This window comes from Elaeis guineensis, chromosome 1, assembly GCF_000442705.2.
Source record: "Elaeis guineensis isolate ETL-2024a chromosome 1, EG11, whole genome shotgun sequence".
Classification (NCBI taxonomy): Eukaryota; Viridiplantae; Streptophyta; class Magnoliopsida; order Arecales; family Arecaceae; genus Elaeis; species Elaeis guineensis.
In genome coordinates this window covers 117,013,300-117,034,901 of record NC_025993.2, presented here as the reverse complement: position 1 = coordinate 117,034,901, position 21,602 = coordinate 117,013,300, and the positions used below count along the sequence as shown (strand labels likewise).

The 21,602-nt window shown below is 36.5% G+C and overlaps 1 protein-coding gene across 1 annotated transcript; it reads left to right on the top strand.

Annotated features, from left to right (window-relative positions):
• Positions 1-1,501: 1,501 nt before the first annotated feature.
• Positions 1,502-20,076, top strand: LOC105038780 (serine/threonine-protein kinase STY13). Its single transcript, XM_010914674.4, has 6 exons — positions 1,502-2,103; positions 2,229-2,361; positions 2,460-2,655; positions 19,129-19,253; positions 19,350-19,508; positions 19,601-20,076. The coding sequence occupies exons 1-6, from the start codon at positions 1,973-1,975 to the stop codon at positions 19,913-19,915; spliced, it is 1,059 nt and encodes a 352-aa protein (XP_010912976.2). The 5' UTR covers positions 1,502-1,972; the 3' UTR covers positions 19,916-20,076.
• The last annotated feature ends 1,526 nt before the right edge of the window (positions 20,077-21,602 follow it).

Sequence of the window (21,602 nt, the reverse complement as noted above, 5' to 3'; positions counted from 1 at the left end):
ATCTTATTTAATTTTATATAATAATTATAAATTTTTAATAATAATATAAAATAATATTAATAAATTATTAATTTGATTTATCGTACATCTTATAATATTTTTGATTCTATGGTTATAAAATTTATCTATCCAACTTATATCTATTTTTATATTTATTTTTTTAATATTTAATTTTTAAACGTATTATTTAAAATAAATGTGAATATAAATTTTCATCTCTAACTACTATCGTTTATTAAAAAAATACACATTAGTGCGAATATATTGATATATAATAATATCAGAACCGATTTGAGTGCTACACAAGGATAGACCAAACCTATGATTTGTAGAGTAGAAAATATTGTAGTATCGATCCATTTGAATGGGTCATGAGCATATCATTATGGTTATGACCGGATTTGAGCAGATTTGAACCCCTTAACTTTGGTTTTGAGTGAGTTCTTTACCGTATGTGTAAATATATAATAATGATTAACAAAGGAACTGGTCATTAAGAAAATTCATTGGATGGTTCCTTTCACCTTCTGGTGCACATCTCGCGCTATCAGACATACGAGCAGTCACGCTACCTAATCAAACCAAGAATCTGAGCAATAAAATATTGAACACAAGAAGAGCCATGGCGATATCGTTTCAATTTTTTATTTGCGGAGTGGGGCGTGTCCCCTGCATTAAGGGTCTGATTGTCCCTTCGGCCCTTGATTGGTCTTCCTCGGCAACCACCCCTGTAAGTATTTTATGCCAACATAATGCACACACACGGTCTCCCACTGCATCAAACGGACCCAAATGTCATATGTTTCTTAATCCAGCATACCAGAGAGTACCATCTCATGCTCATCTCCTCCAGAATTCGCCCTCTACAAATGACCCATCCAACTCAATGGCCCACAGCCCAAAGACTTCAAAATTGTTTCTTCCGGCATTTGCTCCCTCGTAGCTCGCTACACGCCACTAGATAGATAAATACTAAACGGAAAGAAGTTGGAAAAAAAATTATACACATCGCCAATTACTCTGCTAAATGCCGTGCCAGATGTAATTTTTGGAAAGTTGGAAAAATTGTTTGGACTTGATTTTGAACTATTTGAAGAACATCATATTGCTAATCATAATTGCTTGTTTTTGGAGTCGATAAGCATCATATGATTGTATATGCTATCAATCATAGTTATTCGTTTCTATAGTTTTCAATTCATCTTTATGCACTGCTACAGTAACAAATGGTTGCGGTTAACGATGTATCCATCATATTGCATAGAATATAATTTTTAAAAATTAGAAAAAATTATTCAAACTTGATTTTTGATTATTTAAAAAAATTATATCTTATATAGTGTGCATCATACGGCCGTATATGTTTCGTTTCTGTAGTAGTTATGGTTGGCAGCGTGCAACGGTAAGTGTACAGTATATCTACTTGGCTTGGACTTCTCATTTTGTTTTTCTTTTCTAACTTTTTCTCAGTGAGAACTGAGAAAGGAAGGTAGGAAAAAAAAGAATATTAATATCATGATATGGTGGTAGGGAAGTAATTTCTTCAGCACCTGCATCCCAATCTGAGCTCCTCCATCAAGGAAGGGGGAAGTCAATTCTTTGGAAATCTGCCCTATTTCCACGGCCCATGTCCATGTTGTAGGAGAAGAAGGGTGGGATTGGTGCTTCCAGTGGCACTTATCCTTGTCATAGCTCCCGGACATGGGGTGTGATAAAATTTTAGGATGCATGTGATTTCTTGAGAGATGGGCTTTGGGAAAGTAGCCATCATGTCTTTGGTTCTTGCATTGGCCCTTCCCGGATAATCCGAATTGGAAGCAAGTGTAAGCCCTGCCCTACTTATCTTCTCTTTTGTATCCCTTTTTTTTTTTTTTGCCACAAGTCCATGTCCTTGTCCTGGTGTTTCTGTTGCTGCCGCAATTTACTGGAGAGATAGATGGATAGATGTTAGATCCTGTTCGGTTCTCTAGAGATGGAATCTGGGAATCGGTTCGTCTCCGTCGACGAGCACCACATCGATCCCAAGTGGCTCATCGATCCCAAGCAGCTCTTCGTTGGCCCTCGCATCGGGGAGGGTGCTCATGCCAAGGTCTACGAGGGCAAGTAGGTCTCTCTTCCCTTGTTTCAATCCCCGTTCCGCGATCCATGCCATAATTCAGTTGTTTTTTTACTTCAGTATTTTTTTCTTGTATTTGGATTTTTTTTTTTTTTTGGTGGATGTCGAGTAGGTATAAGAATCAGAATGTTGCTATCAAGATTGTGCATAGAGGTGAAACCCCTGAGGAGAAGGCGAAAAGAGAGGGGAGGTTTATGAGGGAGGTGGCCATGCTCTCCAGAGTCCCACACAAGAACCTTGTCAAGGTCATATTTGCTATTTGGAATTTACTTCTGCCACTTATTTGATATTTAATTGTATAAATTGGTGATTTTGCTTGTATTCTGTGTCCTTTTATGTTCAGTTCCTTGGGGCATGCAAGGAGCCTGTGATGGTGGTGGTCACTGAGCTTCTGCTGGGGGGTTCGCTGCGCAAATACTTGCTGAACATGAGGCCTCGGAGCTTAGAACCTGGTGTTGCGGTTGGATTTGCGCTGGACATTGCTCGGGCTATGGAATGCTTGCATTCGCATGGGATCATTCATCGTGATCTGAAGCCAGGTAATATATTCTTTGCATTTGAAGCTAAAGCTATCATTATCTTTGCTCTGCATTGGTAGTTATGCTCTTTTTTCTTTTGTTTAAGTGTTTCAGGTCTAAATAAATTCAGTTATTGTAGTTTGTGTTTCTTTTAGATGCTGTAGTTGTTTCAGACCTTATGCATACATGTAATGTGAAGTATGAGCTAGATTATGTTTACATTGCATGGTCAACCTCTAATGTTGGTTGATGCTTTGCTGGAGAATAGTTCTCTTAAGCTCAAATTATATTCTGTAAAATGCTCAAACAGTTGCTCTGACATTTATGCTGGATGCTATCTAATGGAATTTGGGATGTGCATCTTGAGTTTTTTATTTGTGGATGATAAAATAAGACAATTCAGGGTAATCTTAATGTGAAATAATTTGGTGACGAACATTAGATTCTGACTTCTATGATTGTAAGCTAAATGCGGTTTAACTATAGCAAAGAGATTCCAGCATTCTGTTACATGTGGGAGTGGGACAATCATTTGTTCCTTACAATTGATTATGGTATGTCCCTAAATGGTATTGGTTTGTCTTGTATACAGGCCCTTATGAGTTGTGTCAGTTCTAGATGGAGTATTCATTTACATCCCTTTCATAAATTACTCCAATTAGCTACCTTTGGAGGTCTGTATTTATAGCTGCATTCCCAATTACAGTAAACTCGTAAACTATGATTTTTTGTTTGTTATAAATGTGTGCCTTTTGTAATTACTGAAATGCAAGTATCATCATAAGATATGAACTTCTAGTAATAGGCTAAATTATATAACAATTAACACGATGTTGCAGGATTACTGGTTAATTAATGTGAAATTCAAAACAACAAGCAATCACACATAGAAAAATAAAATACAGTGATTTATGTGTTTCGGCTTTTGGCCTACGTCCACGGACAAAGATGGGAAGAGATTCCACTACATCAAAAGGTGGAGTATAAATAGTATGCGGTGGCTCATATAACAAAAGTCGGCCTCCCAAATAAAAGAAGGAATGATTATATTGTATATATATAGCCACTAAATACCAAAACAACATGAAAAGACCAAAATACTCAAATGGACCAACTAAAGTCTAAAATCGGATCCGTATCATAGATCACACCAAAATGCAAGCCACACTCAACAAATCTCCATCCTGGCTTGAATTTCATTAAGTTACAATACAAAATAGTGAACTGCTTTCTTTCTACTCCAACAATGCCTGCAAGAGTCTAGTCTAGATCTCAAAACACGAATCAAATCCAAGCAGTGCTTGACTTAAGAGTGGTAAGTGCTTGGCTTGCTGTAAGTGTGTCTGAACCCTGATCATATACCAAACGAACATCCGTAGTGTCTCTCTAATAGTGTAAGATCTATTTTACAACCTACCAATGGATCCTTCCTAGGTATCTCATGTACTTACTAACGACACTGACGGATTGTGAGATATCTGGATGTGTGCAAACCATAGCATACATGATACTCCCAATTACACTAGCATATGGAAGATGTGACATGTGCTTCTCATTTGGTTGTGAAGACAAAGCTGCTGAAAGTCTGAAATATACTGCAAGTAGAGTACTTACTGGTTTGCAATCTTGCATATCAAAATGCTTTAGCACCTTCTTAATATAATTTTTCTGTGACAAGAACAATCTACCTGTGTGTCGATCTTGTGAATCTTCATATCCAAAATCTTCTTTACTACACCCAAGTCCATCTGAAATTCATTGCTAAGCTAAGCCTCTAACTTCTTAATCTCAAATATATTGTTTGATGTAATAAGATGTTATCAACATAGAACAATAAAAAAATAAAAGAATCACTTGGAAGCCTCTCGTGATAAAAAATTATCATAGTCACTCCGAGAGTAACCACATCCAAGTATAAATGCGTCAAACCGTTTATACTACTATCTAGAAGATTGCTTCAAACCAACAAACAAATATGGTTCTCCTTACCTTGAATTACAAATTCATTTGGTTGCTGCATATAAATATGTTCCTCAAGCTTACCATGCAAGAAAGCTGTCTTGACATCAAGCTGCTCAAGCTGTAAATCAAACAATGCAACAATGATAAGCAATACGTGAATAGAGCTATGTTTCACAATATAAGAGAAAATTTCATTAAAGTTTATACCTTCCTTCTGACTATGGTCTTTTGCAACCAAGCATGCTTTGAACCTTGATGATTCGATCTCTAAGATTCTTTCTTTCTCTTGAAGATCCATTTGCACCTAACAATCCTGTGGCCCCATGGTGGTTTCATAAGCTCCCATGTCTGATTATTGTGAAGAGACTTAATCTCTTCACTCATAGCAATAGACCATTATGCAGACTCACTATTAGTGATGGCCTTATGATGAATGACTGGATCTTGAATCTCAATATACGTTGCCACAAACAATGCAAAAGAGACCAAATCTGCTTATCCAGAGCTCGAAGGGAATCTAATCTACCTCTTCGATCTACCAATGGCTATAGTATACTGCTGCTCCTGTGGAGAATCTATCTCATCAACAATCTTAGGCTCATCACTCTTAACTGGTTGAATTGAAGTATCATCTTGTGATGGATACCATGATCTATATCTATAGTAATTGATTCCTTTCTCGAATAAGCATTGTCTTTTCACCTAAGGTAACATCTGTATTGACTATAAATTTTGGAGAACCAGGTTCAAAACACCATAGTATGTAGCCTTTCATCCTAGACTGATAACCAAGAAAGATATATTTTTGTATCATTTTTTTCAAGTTTACTGTTACTAACGTGTGCATAAATAAGACAACCAAATATTTTCAAAACAAAATAATTAGCAAGTGTATCAAACTATACCTCAGTAGGAGTTTGTAACTCAATAGCAGTGGATGGAGATCTATTCATCAAGTAGCATACCATATTAATATCTTCAATCCAAGAATCTTGAGATAAATCTGATTGAGAAAGCATACACCGTGCTCTCTCTAAAAGAGTTCTGTTCATGCATTATGCAACACCATTTTACTATGGTGTCTTTCTAACTGTATGGTATTTTATAATGCCTTCCATTTCGCAGAACTCATTAAACCGACTATCACAAAACTTTATGTCATTATCAATTCTTAATCTCTTGATCTTTTTGCTGGATTATTTCTCAACAAGTGCTTTCCACTTCTTAAAAGTGAAAAATGCTTCATTATTATGCTTCAGAAAGTATGCCCAAACTTTTCTCAAAAAATCATCAATAGAAGTCAATAAATATCGAGAATTTGCCTTTAGATTGAATAGGTGCATGACCCCAAAGATTAAAATGAATATAATCCAATGTACCCTTTGTCCTGTGGATGACTGTGTGGAATTTAACTTTACACTACTTCTTATAGACAATGCTCATAAAAGTTAAGCTTTCCGATTTTTTGACTACACAACAAATCCTGTTTGCTCAAAAAAAAAATATGTCAGCTGTTAGGACCGTCGTGCACTTGCGTAGACTTGAGGAGACTTGCGATAAAGCCCTCTGCAAGAGTCCATGGTGATCCAGACTCTCTAAAGGCAACAAATACTATGCCCTAGATCGCTGCGCACCAAGAATCCTGCAGCAGCGATCTAGTTCGCATCTCCTCCGCTTCTAAGGATCCGGGACGTACTTCCAGATCTGATCTTTCACTTCTAAGATCCTAAGAATCAGGACTAGGGATGTGATATCTTGGGACTATTAGATCTGACCAGAAATCATTGATGAGGAGTCCTTGTTGGACTAGGACTCCATGGCAGTCGTTCTCCTTCTGTGCAGCCTTTATCTCATGCGGCTCATCTCCACTTATCTTGATCTTCGGGCGATCAATCAAGATATTAAGGTTTCCGAATCAAGCCCTCACTGTTTTAACCAGCATATGAACCGAGATCCAGGTGGTGAGAGAGTTCCTATGCAACAGGGAATTCCAGTGCACGAAAACAGCAACTTGCCTGCATGATCTCCCTTCTCCACATTATGGCGTACCTCTTCCTGGTTTCTCTCCGTGAGAAACCCCTTTACTGCGCATGGGACAACTCTCCACACCCTCCTCTAGAGGCGTGAGGCTTTGGGCAACCTAGATCCACTAAGAGAGAGAGTCCCAGGCAGATTGGACTCTCTTCTAGCACTAGCGCTAGTCTTCTCATGCCGCGCGCCCCCTTTGCACGTGAAGCCTTCCTTGCTGCTCCTTAGGCGGCGTGCAAAACTAGAGAGAGGGGGAGAAGTTTGGGAGAAAAAGTTTCTTCCATTCCTCACAAATTAGGGTTACATACAATGTATATTATAGTCTATACATGGACCAAAATTCTAGTCCAAAAATTTTCTAGGCTAACCCAATCCGAATGCACTTACCTAAACCCATGTACACCCATAGTTTGATTATGCGCTCAACCCCATGGATCCAAACCTGGTCCAAACTTGAATTAGCCCCCATGAGATCCACAAACCAAGGCCATATGACCGTGGAGGGCTGAACCTTCACCTTAGGACCAAACCGGTCCTAGCCCTAAGATCAAACCGATCCTAGCCCTAAGATCCAAACCAGTCTTAGAATCTTGGAGCCAAGCCCATGGCTCCTCTCCTGGTCTCCCAAGGTTTGGGAGCACCACACATGCACCAACACCAGCCTCACTCATATGACCCAAATGCATATGCCACAAGCAAGTACTATCCAAATTTGGATTTGATGAGAAAACTAATTTAGCACCAACAACTGTGCTATCCTAAAGTAATTATGGGTCATGAGACAATCTACCTTTGACCACAAAGAGAGCACCCTTTGAAACCTTTAAAATTTCACCTTTATCAAAGTACTTAAAACCATGTGAATCAAGAATACTAAAAGAAATTAGTTTCTTTCTCAAATATGGTATATGCCACACATCAGGTAAGGTTCTAACAAAATATCATCATGCATTTTGATCTGAATGGTCCCTCTACCAACAACCTTATAGGATATGTTATTCCCCATGAGCACAACACCATCATCAATAGGGTAATAAGTGGAAAATCAATTCTGAAGAGGATATATTTGATAAGAACATACTAAATCAAGAATCCAAGCATCTTCAGATAAACTGACAAATATGGAGAGGATATCGGTACCATTAGAACTATCCTTTGCTACACTAGTTGAATCACCAGCATTAGAGGGATTATTGGACTTTCTTTCTTTTCTTTGGTTTAGGACAGTCAGATTTTCAGTGCCCTTCTTAGAGTAATTGCATTTGCCTTTCTTTCTTTTTTCTTTGGATTTTGATATGTCTCTATTACTTCTTGAACTTGAGTTGAAATTCTTTTCTTTTGATCTACCTGTAGCAACCAGACTATTCATCTGATTTTCATTCCAAGTTTCAGACACTATTTTCTTTAACTCTCTTGAGTTCAATGAAGCCCTCACGCCTTCCATAGAAAGTGTCTTGACCATATAGTATAGTATCAATAAAATGCTTAATAAAGGGAGGTAATGAACATAACAGAATAAGGATTTGATCCTCATCATCAATTTTCACATCAATATTTTTTAAATTCAGAATAATTTTATTAAATCCATTGAGGTGGTCTACAAGGGGCATATCTTCGTTCATTCAAAGAGTGTAGAGCCGCTGTTTCAGATAGAGCTGATTTGGTAGAGACTTGGTCATATGGATGCTCTTCAGCTTGAGCCATAATGTTGCAGCAGATGGCTCATTTGTAACTTCTCGCAAAACCTCATCTGCTAGAGATAATTGAGTCACACTGTATATGCGCTCTAGGAGATAATCCTTATTTTCCTCTGATAACATCATTGGCAAAGCATCGTTATCCTTTAGCGCCTTCAGTAATTCTTATTGAACCAATAAGACTCGCATCTTCACATACCAAAGATTGAAATCGTTATTCCTATTAAACTTTTCGATCTCGAATTGCGCAGCCGTCATGAAGAAATCGTGGAAAAACAAAACATAAAATCAACAGATAATTGGAACCCAAAACATATATGATGAATAGACCTGAACAAATCTGAATCCGAGGTTTTGATACCAATTTGCTGCGAGATTATCTGTTAATTAATGTGAAATCCGAAACAACAATAAGCAATCACATGTAGAAAAATAAACTACAGCGATTTATGTGGTTCAGCTTTTGGCCTACGTTCACAGATGAAGATGGGGAGAAATCCACTATATCAAAAGATGGAGTGAAAAAAATATGCAGTGGTTCAAATAACAAAAGATGCCCCCCCTAAATAACAAAAGGCGTGATTATAATATATATGTATGTATGTATATATATATAGCCATCAAATTCAAAACAACAAGAAAAGACCAAAATATTTAAATAGGCCAACTAAAGTCTAAAATCTGGTCCGTATCATGGGTCACACCAAAATTCAAGCTACAGTCAACATGCACCATCAAACTTTGACAAAACTTATCAAAGAATGAGGAGAAAGAATTTATAATAATAAAAAACTGGTAAGTTCAATCTTCCATAAAACATTAGCTCTACTGATCATAGTGAGGGAGAATAAATTAAAGTTTATTTCCATGTACATTCCATTAGTATTTTGCCTGGTGATGCTTGAATTGCAAAAAATGCTCATATAACAGAAAGAAAGTTGGAATATCTCTTTAGCTGTTTTGAATCTCATGTTTTCAAATGGCAGAACTTAATGTTTGTCATGACATTCAAAATGAGTTTTATGTTGAGCTAGCGTGCATATGTAGAAGTTTCCCTACTCTCTCAAACTTAAGGTGGAATACATGTTACTATAAGAATATCCAGGGAAAATAGTGGACTAATCCTCATTTCAAGGTTTGTACCGGTCAATACTAGTGCATGCTAAACATATTGGTGCGTACTAACTATATTGATATGCTGTACGAATGGTGTGTTGACACTCAGTATGCCGAACTAGGTACTATACCGAGCATATTGACATTATAATAGAATGGTACCGGTATAGGTTCCAGTATTGAGATGGCAAACCTTGCTTCATTATGTTTTTCCGTAACCTGTGGGTACCGAATTACTGGTGGCCTAGGGTTTGTGTGATTTGCCATATTTTTACTTTGAAAAGTTGAAGTAGGACCTGGTCGGTAAGAGCTGCACGTGAGTGATGGAAGTCCTTGCAGAAATAGGGATTGAGAGATTAAGATATGTTAAACATAATGACAATTTTCTGGTTATTAGCTTTTGGTCTCGAGAGATTTAAGATGGTGTGAAATAGCACCGAGTACTAGTGCAAATAGAATAAGACCGAAGCTCATTTATGAGCAGTTGAGAAGAAAGCATGTATAAGGAAAATAGAACCTTTTCTTTACCTCCTTTTGTTGGTCATAGAATTGTAGTGATATAATAACCCTGTTGATTCTATGAGGACTTCGGTCATTGTTGTGTAAACATTCATTGCAAAATATATAACAAACTGCATAAAAAATAACATGTTTAGAGAATGGATTATATATGATTAAATTTTATGATAAATCATCTTTTCTTTTGCCAAATCTATTGTACAGTAGTTATAGAAACACACAAAGGATCATGTTGGTGACATTTATTATAACAACCTAAGATCTTCTCTGAAAAAGCTAGCCAAAAAGTATTATTCTGTTTTTTTCAGGAATAACGAGAATACGATAGCAGTTATTAATTAGATTAGGTTGCATTCATAATGCTAAGTGCACTTTGACTCTTGTAAACTAAATGAATAATCCATTGGTTTGCTTGATCAGATGAAGCTACTTTTGCTCTATTCTTAATGTTTAAATCTAAGTTGCTTCACATGTTAATGGTCTGCATCCACTGTCTGATCTAGCCTCAAGTTCTCATGCAACTTCTTCCCTTGCTGGTTGGCCAGAAGCTACTGATTGACCATGTGTTGCAAACAGAAATAGGATCTCATTTACTTCATTTTTAATGTTCTTCAGATAAATGTTTTCTGGGGTCTTCATGCCTTCTGACGCATATTCACCTAATTTTTCAGTCTTCATGAGTCTGTCATTGTGAAATGTTTCAATCCGTATAGTAACAATGACAAATGTGGAGATGCATTATTAAAAAAATAATGTTAATTGGAATTAGATGCGAGAAGGAAGATTAGGTGTCTAGCAAAGGAATTATTCCATGGGTTGTTTCAAAAATAATTGGAGGCTAAAGCCTGAGTAGTTGGAGCAGGATCAGTAACCAGAGTAAGACAAATAGAAGGCTGAATTTGATGGATAGAAATGCAAGATGCAACTCCATAACAGGCAAATGCTTTGAGCGAGATGTCTTCCCTGTTTTATGTTTTCACATGGCATACTGGCAATTAATAATCATGGGCATCTTTGAGGATAACTAAGAATGCTTGGAACCTTATATCATACTTGCATTTTTTCCCCATTACTAAAAGAATATGCATATGATAGAAAAAATTAGTTTGTTGAACTGGATCATTAAAATGATTGCAATTTTCTGGAGAGGAGGTTAGAAAATGAAACTTGGAGTCTTGATGTTGTGTTCGTTAGTTCTCTTGTTTTGTTGAGCATGTTATTGAAAACCATAGAATTTTTTTTTTTAATTCACTTGAAGTATAGTGTAAAGAAATATTTTTGAGTTTGTTTTTAAGGTTGACCTAGACTTTTCTTTTTGGCGGTATTTGATCTTTAGCCTACATGAGAAAACATACGACAATGACAAGGTCAAAAAAATCTCAGAAATGGACCTCTAATTTTGTTCTCCTAAAAGTAGGCTCAAGGTAACTACATTCTTTATGGATCATGGATGAATGAAATGGTACATTGAAAATTTAGTGTCTGTAAAGTTTTATATTTTATTACTTGCTTATACGATGTTTGAGATCCTGCTGAGTATGATTGCAAGCTTTGTTAGCTTTGCTTTGAATGTACATGCACTATGCTGATTATGAAATTAGTTATTTGATCAGGGATGATAGATGTTCATTGGTGCAGTGTGATGTAGGCCAATGAAGCTATCCTGAAGGGGCAAAAAAGGATTTGCCACTTTGTCTAGTAGAAACAATAGATGAGATTAGGTCCAGCTCTGGTTGTTTCTATTGATGCCTTGCAGAAAGCTATCTCACAGCTGTATTGGGTTACCCTTGACTCTGCTATCATCACTCCCCAGTCACCCCAATTCAGTTGTCTGTCTAAAGAGCTTGATTCCTTTTTCTTTTCTGGATCATGGCCTGGAACTCTTCCACATGGATCAAGGACTAGAATCATAGTAGATTTCTCAGTTTTCCAATTGGTGTGGTGGAAAAAAGAAAAAAAGAGAAGGGATCTTAATTGGATGATAACGTTAGGATTCAAATGGTAAAGTGAACCCTTTTGGAACTTTTTTGTTAAAAATTGTTTTTGATTGGGCTTATGTGTTGCAATCCTTCTAGACTGTTTAAGGAGTTGGTTGATATATTTTTTTCCCATTGCAGTGGGTGTCATTTGCTTTTTCTTCATTTTCTAATTTTGCCTACATGTTTCTATCATATGAACCTTCTCTTTTATATTATCATTTCTTGGCTAGCCAATTTCTTGTTGGTTGTAACTGAGATATACAATTTCTGGCGATATGCCTCTCATTATTGCCTTTTTGCTTGATTTCCATGCAGCCATTTCATTAGGATTATATTCTTGTAAGTGTTGGTTGACCAGAGCCGAAATTTCCAGATATGAGATATTCTCATTACACACACACACACGCACACACACACAAAAATGTTGGGATGTTGAGAACAAGAAAAGTTGCTCAGGAATATATGTAAATGTTGGGATGTTGAGAACAATAAAAGTTGCTCAGGAAGGATAGAAGGAAAGCATCAAACTCAAATGTACGTTTAAGAACATAAAAGATAAGCGTCATATTTGGTGTAGATAATTCTCAAAAATGGAAGTGATAGTAGTTCAACTTAATAAAATATCACCACTCTGTGCAACGCACGCATTTGGCATGTAAACCTAGCAAAACAGTCTTGAAGCATAATTTAATCAAGTTACTAGGACTTTTAACAAGTCAACAGCTGGAAGGTTTAGAATTTGTACATAATAGACCACTATAAATTAGTTTTTTCTATAACTTTTGTTATTCTGGAATTTACTTACAAATATTGATAGATGTATAAGACCATGGATGTTAAAAGCCTGTTGGGCTTATGTGACTTCCAGTTTGAAAGACTTTAGGTTTGAATTTCTTGGTATTTAGAATAAATCTTAAATTTCCTTGAGAGATCTCTAGGTTTGCAGAAATTAGTAGGAAAGCATTGTGGTCTTCCTTGCAAGAAAGAAGTAAAAGATAGACAAGTGCCAAACTGAAAGGGAGAAGAGAAGGAGGAGAAATAGAAAAATAATAAAAGAATAAAGAAAAGAAAAGGATAAGCCAACATACCAGGCAAAACACTACTTTCTTTCTTATTGCATCCGGATATCTTCATGGTTTGATGTCAAGTTTACCTTGTTAGTCATGGCCAACGACAAGGATGTTGTCATATGAATATACTGGTTTTCATGCCTTAATCCAGGCCCACTGGTTTATGCTCCTCTGCATATCAGTCTGCTAAAAATCCAAAACAGATATATATTGGCCTCCAAGCTTGACAAATTTCAGAGATCGACGACTTTCTTCCTTAAGTTACTGAATAGTTATATTAGTCTCACAATCTTGGAGAAACAATTAGCTAATGATGCAGAACCAAGACAGAAGAACAGGGAAGATAGAAACTTTTGCAAAATATTTTAATTCTCAATCATTGATAACATGCTAGTGATGTCTTATTTATAGGCTTATAATCCCATAGCTGGAAAGTAACAAAATTAAGGAACACATCTTAACAAATAGGGAATACATATAGAATCCTGTAAATAAGGACAACCAAAGCAAATCAAATCAGCAATCCAAGGAAATCTTAACCAAATCAGGATTTCAAATCAAATCAGCAATTTGAGGAAATCCTAATCAAATTAGGATTGCAAATCAAATCAGCAATGTGAGGAAATCCTAATTTTTCAAACAAATTATCAATATAAGAAAATCCTAATCAAATTTGGATTTCAAATCAAATCGCCAATGTAAGAAAATCCTAATCAAATCTGGATTTGCGTTCATGTCTAGTGTAAATATGTAAGGGTGGCTTAGGATCTCCATCTGCTAATCATTTCATTCTTCTAGGCATTATGAACAATAATTGGGCAGGTTAATCTTTGTATCTGACACAAGGTGTATCACCTCTTTACCTTGGATCATTTCTCAAAGTGAATGCTAACTTCACTATGTTTTGTCTTTTGATAGAAGTTGGATAGTTTTCTCTGCTACCTTTTTACTATTGACCCTTTGTCAAATGATGTGAAAATCTACCTCCATGTACTTGTCTTTTAATGGAAGTTTTACTTACTAGTATTATTTATTGCTAACTTGTTATTGCATAAACATACAATGTATCCTTACCCTGCAAATATTATCTTTGTTGGGTTACGTAGTCATAATTATACCAGTGTTGCATGGGCATGGATACAATAATCGGACGTGGATGCTTATCCAAGCATCTGACTTGGCAAGAGGATAAAAAAGGAGATGCAGGGATACATAGAACAAAATATAATTTTAACTAAATTATATGTTTGAATCCTTTAAACATTATTTGTTTAACATTAAGAAGAAAACATTAAAGATAGGTTGTTAAGTTCTTCTGATATACATGTTTATCATCCAAACTTTCCAATTAACTTAAAAAATATGAGAAACATAATATTTTGCAAAGTTATTTCAGTACCTACATCCTTCACCGGTCTTCAGAAAGAACAAACACTCTCGTATGATGTCAATATGGAGGGTCAAAGTTATTGTTTGATTCACCAATCTTTAAAAGTTGTAGCAAGAGAACATCATACGTATCCAAGTGTCTGGTATGTATCTGATTCAGATACATATCATTCACAGATTTTTGGAGTTGAATGTAAGTGTCCAAGTAATACAGGATAATTCATAGAACATGTCAGTCACATGCTACTTCAGCTAGTGTCCTTTTGATGCGACCATATCACCATAGTTTTCTTATGGTCAAGAGGCCTTGTGTTGCCAATGGAAACCATGCAAAAAAGTTAATTTAACTAGTGAGTATAAAAATGTAACACCTAAATTGTGATCTTGGGGAAAGGTGTCTAAACTATGCCGAGCCTAGCTTCCATTAAGAAAATCCAATTCCAATTGGATGTTTGTGGGTTAGGGGGGCTGGAAGAAGGTAAAGGAGATGAAGGTAGTTGGGCCATACCCTTGTTATATGTGAATTACCGGCCAAATCTGTCCCTTATTTTTTGGTACTTAAAAATGAGCTGGATGTGGAGATGAGGGTTTTTTTTTTTTTTTTGTTGTTGTGGGTGTGGGAGGGGGGGGGGGGGGGGGGGGGGGGCGGGGCGGGGCAGGGGGCGGTGATTTATGCGCATTTGATTGGAGGAAGAATGGGAAAATATAGTATCAACTGCTCCCTGCAATAGTTTGTTTTCTGTGTTTTGTTAATGTAGCCATGCTGCTTAACAATTTTGATCCCCTAGCATGTTGTCCTCCCTCTTCTCCTCCCTGTTTCTTTCTCTAATTTACTTTGTCTAATCCACTCCACCACTTATTACCACTTGTTACCTATCTAACTCATCCCACCCTCCTCACAAAGGATTTGTATGGCATGAACCATCAGTGCCTGCCTGTTGAGAGTTGGTTCTGTCAAAAAATTAGAGCTTATCTAATGAGCATGTATCATGGTTAGCAAACATAGGCATAATGATACCACTTTGTTCATGAATCATGAGATTCAAGAAAAAAAAAAATTCAAGTATTATAATGGCATATGGGACAAAGGAAATGGAGATACAGTCACTTCCACTAATAAAGGACGAATGTTATAAGATGGGTAGCAATGCACATAAGGTAGCTGTACGAGGGATATGGCAGTCGATTGAATGTTTAACAATTTTGATTTCTCAATTTTTTAAAACCAGAACTGATATTTGAGAAATTACAATGATATTAAATTTGGATTACTCTCCTTTTTGGTATTTATTTTTTCTGGTCCATTTGAAAACTATAAAATGTTTATTTATACATTGTTCAGCATAAATAATGGCAGAATGGTTAAGATGGTTCAGTCGTGAACAACAAAAGCAAGAAAATGGGAGTTCCCATAGAAGGGTACCTTGTTGGTCAATATGTGTGGAATGTGACTCGGGAAACTTACAATCACCTTGATAGAATTGATGATATAGGATTAAAGAATCTACGGCAAAAGACAAGGCTGGTGCCTCTAAATAAGCATAAAAGGCAGAAACATATGAAGCTGATGGAAAATACGTAGACTAGCTTGTGCTTGCATAGATATTCTGAAATTAGGCATTTAGCCTGAACTTTGGATTGGTGAAATCCTACAAAGTACATCTTTGTAACAGTACTACTGTCAAGAAATGTTTATGGATTTAATTTAATTCTCAAACGCATCATGACAAGGATTGGAGATCTATCTACTCAATTCCCAGTAACTCAAGTGGTTAACTTAGAGAGTAAAAGTGAAATAGAGAATGGCTTTAACACCATGTTATAGCAATGACTGTTTCTAAGTTATAGGGCATCATGTATCAAATCTTTTGTTACCCCAAAACATCATTGGAGATAACAAATAAGAGAGATAAAACTCTTCACTTCCTTGATTGTTTAGAACAAAACTGAAACCCTTTCTCCATTGCATAAAATCAATTAATATTTACTCTGCTGAAGAATCTCGAAAGAACTTTTTCCATCCTCCTGGGTTTATACTTAAACTATCAATAATTCAATGAATGTTTACATGGAGATAAATCTGTATATCATCAGACTTGTTTTTCTTTTCTCCTAGGCATCTAAATATGTGTCATCTTTTATTCTAAGCAATTGTATCCTCTTATAATAATTTATGAAGTTTATTTTGAAGGGACTGGAGATTTAGTCTAAGTCTAAAGATTTACAGGAATTACATGCATCAGCTGGATGGAATATCTACATAGGAGATCCCAACCATCTAACCTTGTCAATCAGAATCAGAAGTATCTATTGTAAACACCTCAACTGAATATCAGATGCAATTAAATCGAAAATTCTATGGATCCTAAACACATACACAATCAGAGAGTCATATCATCTGATCTTCATGAAAAAGCACCATTACAATTCACTTTTTGGGAAAATACCATTGTTGTTCGAGATCCTGAAATTAAATCTTCTCCTACAGGCCAATGTTGTTTATTGAGGTGTCAAGTATCATGTAATTTCATATCTGTATTACACAGGCATGTTTTATCATGCATTGACCAACATGGTGTACTGTGTACTACATAGATTCACCGCATGATTGTCAGGACTCAAGCTAATGTGAACACTGTTAACCCTGTTTCTTTGACCTTATGATGGTAATAAGTTCTCCTAACCAGTAGTGTATTCATGAAAAACACTTGTATGCATGGTGTATGCAAATCTTCTCAATCAGATGATGATGGAAGTCTAATGGAGTATATTAAAGTTGCACTACATACATGCTTAATATGATATTCAACACATGAGTTTTATATGCAGAATTCACGTATTCAGGCAAACTTTGTGTGGTTTCATTCTTATTGAGTCTTGTAAATTTATGTTTAATGGACACCTGTAATAAGAAGTGCATTTAGTCCATATTTTTTTCATCAAGTTTGATGGATGAGAATCAGAATTCAGATAACCAGTAGAAGACAATCACGAATGCATTTTACATTAAATATAGGTGCTCTAACAACCATGAGGCAAAGCCTATATTTCGATTAATCACTGTAACACTGCACTGTCATACTTTTGCCCCAGAAGAGTCAGGAACCTGATGGTAGAATTTGGAAACCTGGGCACTGTTAGCATGAAATTTTTTTGGATTCTTGTATTAAATAAGGGCTTATATGGCTCGTTGGTGAGAAAGAGAGGCATGATTTAATATCTGATTGACCAGTGGAACTTGCTTTAAATCTGACTTGCAGCTGCCGGTGACAAGCCATATTTAAGCTATAAGCAATTTGAGACTCTTATACACCAAGGCCATGATCCCTCTAAATTGCAGTCAATATCAATATCTCTGTTCACCTTTTCCTTTAAATGGTGGAAGATGCTCTGTAGATAGTGGGTTCCACAACAGAGGTTACCCTCCCATGAATATTCCTAATCCTCCAAATCCTAGTGGTGCAAGGATTTGAACGCAGGTCTTTGGCCACCCTAGTGCTCTGACTGCCTTTTAAGAACTTTGTTTACCCTTTGTGTCCTAGTAGATTTTTTGTGGCTTTTTTGCTTTTTTTTTTTTATAATAATCATTTCAATTAATATGCAATCTCTATGTTGTCAATGCATGGTTCTGGACAGCTAGGTTGATGGCAAACGGCTTAGTCATGGTCAGGTATGAGTTAAATTATCTGACTTGTGCTTTGGGTTGGGTATCGTTCAAAGCTTTGACTTGGGTCGTGAGGGTAGAGTCCTTTATGAGTTGGAACAATTTAGGTTGGTTGGAGTCATGATCTTGGATAAATTTTTTTGACCAGTTGGTCTTTTCTTTAAAGTAGTTGTTAAATCATGCTGGAAATGAGGTGTAAGAATTGTTAGGAATGGATTTGATATGTTAGTTGGTTCAATTAGAGATGGAGCCTGCTAAGAAAATTAGGTCAGGCTCAAATAGGTGACATGAAATGACCTGCAGATGGGTATGGGTCACGAGGTTGGATTGGGTATTGGTCAAGGTTTTCTTTGTTGTTGTCCTTGGCCCAACCTCAACATGTCTCGACCTGACCAATTGCCACCTCTAGAATGGAATGGTTACCAGGCACTAAACAGCTACAGCACCAAGATTCCTTGTTAATCTAACAATGGGAAAATAAAGTGCAAAAAGGTAGTTATAATTATATAGAATAAGATTCCTCCATGAGCTTGGCTCTAACGATGCATACAGCTATTTGCATTGGCTTGGGTGATTACTCTATTTGCTTCACTTGTAGTGTTTACTCTATTTGTTTCAGTTGCCCTCTTCTCTCCTTAAAACATGGTTTCTTTCAACCTTTTGTAGTTCCTTAAATCAACTTTTGCAATAGGAAGGTCATTTGATGCAATCAGGAGTCACAAAGAAATCCCATATTTGATCCTCTAGTTTCAATATATGATAAACACTCTTTTTCCTAATAATGATAGATGGTTGTAACATGTACTACTGCAGATTTGATGAGATAATTTATCTGATAAGCACGGTACTTGACTTATATTTTCACATGTATTTGCATCAATTTTTAGAGTTTACTTGTCATGTCCCAAACCCACGACCTGGGTTGACACATGACATAGCTTCACATTCCATAGAGCATATAGCTCAAAGGAACGTGCAAGGCCTCTCATCTTCACAATAAATCCCATATGCATTATTTGTTTTAGAACTTGCTTTCAAGATTAGTTCTCTGATCATTGTTGCTTTCCCAGAGAACTTGCTGTTGACTGCAGACCAAAGAACAGTAAAACTTGTTGACCTTGGTTTGGCAAGGGAGGAAACATTAACTGAGATGATGACTGCTGAAACAGGAACATACCGTTGGATGGCTCCAGAGGTGCTTTTTTGTTCTTTTCATGCTACATAGAATTACTACTCAACATTGTCAATGATTACTTCCTTTGATTATCTAACTTTAAATGAACATGTATAGTTATACAGCACTGTTACGCTAAGGCATGGAGAAAAGAAGCATTACAATCACAAAGTGGATGTTTACAGCTTTGCAATAGTATTATGGGAGCTGCTCCATAATCGACTTCCATTTGAAGGCATGTCTAACCTGCAAGCAGCTTATGCAGCTGCTTTCAAGGTAAAAACTATTTACTCATGACTGAAAATTCTGTACCTCCTGACATGCACTATGTTAATCTGACCGAAACCGGACATTTTCTTTTTCTCCAGAACATGAGGCCCAGTGCAGAAAACCTTCCTGAAGAATTGGCTTTGCTCTTGACTTCCTGTTGGAAAGAAGATCCAAATTCCCGACCAAACTTTAGCCAAATAGTGCAGATGCTTCTACATTATCTTTCTACTCTTTCACCACCCAAACCTGTGGTCCCTTCCCATGTATTTAGGTCGGAGAATGTAGTTTTACCACCTGAATCTCCTGGGACAAGTTCGTTGATGGTTGTTCGAGATGACATGGGCAATACCCCGAAGTCCAACATGGAAAACAAACCGATGGGATTCTTTTTCTGCTTCAATCAGTGCTGCTGATTGCCAATTCAGTAGACCTTTTGTACGGCAACGGTTGCATCCTGCTGTAGGCAATTCCTACCTGCTGTAAGTTACGGATGAATGAGAAAAAATTTTCCCTTCATTACATGAAGTTGTAACTTTGATATTTGAAGGTCAATAACATTACATTTAACACCTAATTTGATAGTTGATGTAAGAAGCTTGCGAGAGACTGGGGCAAAGGCTGAATAAAGCCTTGTGTTTATTTTTTGGTGATAAAATAAACCTCATGTTTGAGGTTACCAAGTTTCCAATATGATCTGGATAAACCAGACAATCTTTTCAGTCAGCTAGAAATGATCAGTGGATTTTTTCCTTTGGTTTTAAACCCTCTCTGCACTAGTAACAGCAATTATTTATCCAGGGAGCTCATGTTCAGAAAATTCCTTGATGAAGCTATAATCCATATCTGGGATCAGTGGTGGCAATGGTCATCGAGCTATTAATTAGGTCATGCCAAGTTCTTCTGCTGATTATGATGCACGTAACCGTTCGCATAAAGCAGCAATTCTTTGTATGGGAGAAAAATAGAAAATGGGGAAGAATATTTTTTGCTGCCAAGAACATCCATGTGGTATGTGATGTTGGCATGTTGCTGTGGCTGTTTGCTATCTCACAGGGACTATAACAAACAGAAATCTACCACCATCCTGTACAAAATCCGAATGCTAAACTCTCACTATTACCAGTCGAATGGTCAAATGTACTCATAACTCATGTTTATGGTTTAAATTGATGGATTTACTGTGCTCCATGCCCTTTGGATGGAACATACAGCTGCAGGGATGTCTTCAGTTCATTCTACCTTTTCTTTGTTTTCAAGGTCCAATCCATTCAAATATCATGACTCTGGGGAAGCTCTCAGAAGCAGCAAAAAAAAAGGGTACTTCTGGAGTGTGTTGCCGAGATTGATAGATTGGCCAATAAGCCAAGAAGAACAAGGCAGGGGAATAAAAGAAAAGCTCTCCAAACCTTAGTTCTAATATTTAATCATTGACCCTACAGATTTAATTAGTGATACCTGCTAATATGGACCAATGGCCTAAGCAAGAGTATTGTAACTTACCCCGACAAACTTCTAGTTCTTCTATTGATCTAGCAAATATTTATCTTCGTCCCTCATTTTGTTTGTTATTTGTTTATTTTTTTTCATTATAGAGATGGATCATGGATGACATCTAGTAATAATGTGGTTATTGTTCTCCTTCTTTTTTGTAATTCCTCTTTATTATCCCTAAAGATATGGTGAAGAAAGAAAGATTCAAGATTGGAATTAGAAACAAAGATCCACAGTTACCTAGAAAAGCCCAAATCTTGAAACTATGTTTTCTATGGAGGAAAGCAGAAAAAGTAGAGGTTATCAGGGAATATTTTGAGTCACCACTGATATTTTTGTTAAGAAAGATAAAAAAAAAAAAGTAAAGAAACAAGGGCGATAATGATATGCCTCTTAACTCAAATCCTAAAAAAAATATGCGTAGGTCTCTCAGTTAAGGGTGGGGACTGAAGAGGAAATACCATCACCATACCAACAGCATGTGGATAAGGTTCTTATAGAATATGGTTAAAACCCTTATCTATGGCAGGAGAAGGAAACCTAAGTTTGGATCCTTTCCAATTCACCATCATCCAGTTCTCCATTATAGGCTGTCTATGTATTGTGCTT